General features: G+C 50.6%; 1 protein-coding gene across 1 annotated transcript; it reads left to right on the top strand.

Moving 5' to 3' along the window:
• Window positions 1-3,140, top strand: LOC129025261 (putative uncharacterized protein FLJ39060). The gene is made up of 3 exons (XM_054472958.1): window positions 1-252; window positions 1,276-1,396; window positions 2,162-3,140. Exons 1-2 carry the CDS (start codon window positions 1-3, stop codon window positions 1,393-1,395), a joined length of 372 nt encoding a protein of 123 aa, XP_054328933.1. The 3' UTR covers window position 1,396; window positions 2,162-3,140.
• Window positions 3,141-3,821: the final 681 nt, after the last annotated feature.

Raw genomic sequence — 3,821 nt, 5'->3', positions numbered from 1 at the left:
ATGGTGGATGGCAGAACAAGGACTATCATCAATGACATTTTCTTCACTGAGCCCACCCCAGAAATGAGCTCCCTTCCTGTGTGCTCTCACAGCTCCTTGTCGTTGAATCTCATATCACTGATGGTAATTCGCAGAGGAATAATTAAGTTGGTGATTCACTTTAGGATGTACTGCCCTCCGAGGCTGAACGCTAAACACATAGAGCCCACGTTACGCCCAGTACCACTTAAGGAACTAAGGATTAGTCACTGGGTAAGTATCAGGGGAGGGGAGGGCGGGGAGGGTGAGGGGAGGGAACGGCATAGAGAGAAGGAAAAAGCAAAATGAGGGGAAAACCAGGGAGGACAACATGAGAAAGGAAAAGAGGGAGAGAAAGGGCAGTGAGGGATATGGGAACTCGGAGGGAGGACAAAGGGAAAGACAAGGCATGGAGGAGAGAGAGCAGAGAGGGGAGGTGAGGGGTGATGACAGAGGCTGAAGTGAGGTAGGAAGAGAGAGGAAAGAGGAAAGGAGTGTAGAGGAAATGGATGAGGGAGTAAAGAGAAAGGAACAAGGGGAGAGGTCCTTTACCACAGGGTGATTGATGAGCAGGGGGCAAGATGAAGGGGCAGCGAGGGAGAAAGGGTAAGGAGGAGAAAACTGCCAGCTTTGAGAACTCTACCCTGCCCCTGGAAAGAGGGGATCCCCATCCCAGGTCAACCTGGGACTCTCCGTGGGACTATCTCAGAGGGAGGAGCTGGATAAGACAAGAGCAAAGGGTGCACGGGACTGCTCTTGCCTTGCTGCATGTGTCATTCAGGGCCTTCCCACCCAAACAGGGGGACCGGTCACATCAACAGCCACCTCTGCTGAATCCAAGCTCTGCACCAGATCCTCCTTTCCCCTGCCAGATACGGGTTTCAACAAGCAAATTTAAGGGAATCACTCCCCTTCCTGGGATCCCTCCCTGACTGTATCAGTTGCAACCCCTTTCATGGTCACAGAGGCCTGGCCTCTCCCACAAGAACCCTATGGGCCAGCCAGTGTGATGCTCTGTACATCATATCTGTTCAGGATGAAGCCTGTGTGTGTGTGTGTGTGTGTGTGTGTGTGTGTGTGTGTGTGTGTATGGGGTGGGGGTGTGTGGGATGTGTGCGTGTGTGTGTGTGTGTACTAATAATCACAAGGATCAATATATCTGTGGGAATTGTGAATTCTTTCGATGTGACTGCCCTGCTAGAATCCCCTCTCCCAGGGGCCTTTATTTCAAGGACCAACTCTGCTTTTCTCCCACAGCCCAATGAATGCATCAGACACTCAGCTTCAGTTCCCATGGCAACAGGGGCTAATGGCCTAGAGACTAAGGATGAGACAAAGAGAAACGCAGAGAAATGTGCGTGTTCTGTCTTCCTCTGAGGTACGCAAGCCCCTATTCAGGGATTGAAAAGAACATTCGCTTTAGTTCTACCCTGCCCTTCCCTCAATGCTGGGTGGAGGAGGGCAGAAACGCAGACGGGCCTGACATGAATCCAGAATTTCTACATCCTCTCAATGCACCTGCACGGTTTGGAGACAGGCTTCTTTGTCCCCGAGCCATCATGTTACCAACAATGTATTGTACCTGCAAACCATGCCTGTGGAACCTAGGATTCCTGCTACCCCAACTCACTTTCCTCTTTACCACCCTCTAGCCTCTATCATAGTAGGGGAGTTTTTTCAGTCATTCCTATTTTCTGACAGAAAGTTCCAGCCAGCCCAATTTCAGAAGCGCTGTCTCAGGAGGGCTCCCTGATCCTTCCTGCCAGAGTCACACAGGACACACCTCCTCCTTCTTCTCCTCTGTGGCCTGGGAGACCTCTGCCCAGACCATGGGACACGTTCCTAGGGCTCCCCCTTCCTGCCACACTCCTGTTCCGCCAGGACCTTGGGGAGACTCAGACGAGGGAGGTTTCTGATAGTCTCCCACTTCTGGAAGCAGCCAAACTAATGAGAGGCCTCTTGCCTGACCCTCTTCCTGAGAAGCCCACCACCTCCTGTGTATTGACTCCCCTTACCGGAGGCTGGACAAACAGGGTGCCAGGCAGAACATGAGACGTCCCACACTATAAATTTGTGATAAACAACAACTCAAAAGCTGGGCATATGCCCCCAACTTCCCCTCCCTTCTTTCCATTTATTCCAGTGAGTCTCAGAAGTCCCTTTGTCCAGCTGCACTCTCCTCTCCTGGGACCCAGCTGCCCTCCATTTCCCATGTCCTGGAACCCCTCAGTCCAAAACATCTAAGTAAACTCGTCTTCACTGCAATGGTGCAACCCACACCCACAGCCATGCCCTAAGCCAGAAGGAACCACATGAAGTTCTGCCCATCTTCCTGACCTCCACGGATGTTGCGCGACATCCAGTCTCCTCTGGGTCAGGGGGTTTGTCTCATATGCACTCCTGAGTGCCCACCTGCCAGTGACTCCCCTGTGTTTCACACCCCTCTCGGGGGATCTCAGATCCACTCGGCTGCTGGTCTCTGTCTGGATGACCACGACCAGTTTCCCTTGGAGAAGGACCAATGGGGAATGGCAATGCCAGGAAGGCAACGCTTCGCTTGACTGCTCTGCTCCTTAAATCCCCAAAAGCACCACTCACAGGACTGTAGACGCTATGCCAGTTACAGACTTCAGTGAGGGTCAATAGTGACTACATGAAATTACAGTGGAACAAACTACTAGCGAGCGATGGCTAAGCATCCATGCTGCTAGAATCCAAAAGGAATCACCCATCCCTTGCCTCCCACGGAAAAGATAAGGTCTTCTGAGGACATTCCATTTCCGGTGAATTCCTGTTCATGGCTTTTCTTCCTGTTTTGAGCACTGCCCTTTTCTCTCCCTGGAAAGGAGGAAGTCCCCTCCATTAATCTGCTTCATTGTAGGGATTTCTTTATCTCTCAGTAATGGGATCTGTCTATGTCTCCACCTCCCTGTGAACATATGAACACCCAGAGACAATCACCAAACACTAAGGAGCTATGAGTGTCACATCATAATCCCTCACCTAGCTCTGTGCAGTGGCTCACACCTATAACCCCAGCTATGCAAGACACCGAGGCAGGGGGATTGTTTGACGCCAGGAGTTGGACACCAGCCTGGTCAACGTAGCGAGACCTCATCTCTAAAATTATAAAAATAGAAAAAATTAGCCTTATACGGTGGCACGCATCTGTGGTCCCGGCTACTCGGGGGACTCATGCAGGAGGATCACTTGAGCCCAGGAGTTTGAGGCTGCAGTGACTTATGACAGCACCACTGCACAGAGCTTTGGGAGGCTGCACTTTGAAGCCAGGAGTTCAAGACCAGCTTGGGCATCACAGCGAGACCCCAGCTGCAGAAAAAAAATAAAATAAAATTAAAAAAATTAAAAATATCTCTGACCGATACATTTCTCAAAATTTGAATTTGTCAGTTTACATTAACCTTCGTTACTCAGCCTGGATCCTATGGACTTCAAACTTCATTTCCTCATCCTCTGGACATCTCTCCCCTGCCAATCCCTCATTCCCAATTTGGCCATCCCCGGGGATGGAGGTTATCAGCATGGCTTTAACTGAGAGCATGAAGCATGGGGCTGGTGGCTCATATTTTTAACAAAGCCAGCCTCTCTGGTTGACCCCATCTTTACCCCTCACTGTTTCACAGTTTGAATTCCTGCAGATGTCCACTGTTTCTCTGCATCTTCAAATTCTCCTGCTCCAGTGGCTATTCCCATCAGCATACAATTACTCTCCACTGTCCTCCATTTTAAACAAATACCTTCCCTTGGCGACACTTCCCTACCAGCTGTTCTCCCACATACCT

The sequence above is a fragment of the Pongo pygmaeus genome, chromosome X, assembly GCF_028885625.2.
Source record: "Pongo pygmaeus isolate AG05252 chromosome X, NHGRI_mPonPyg2-v2.0_pri, whole genome shotgun sequence".
In the NCBI taxonomy this organism is placed as follows: Eukaryota; Metazoa; Chordata; class Mammalia; order Primates; family Hominidae; genus Pongo; species Pongo pygmaeus.
This window is presented reverse-complemented; position numbering and strand designations above follow the sequence as displayed.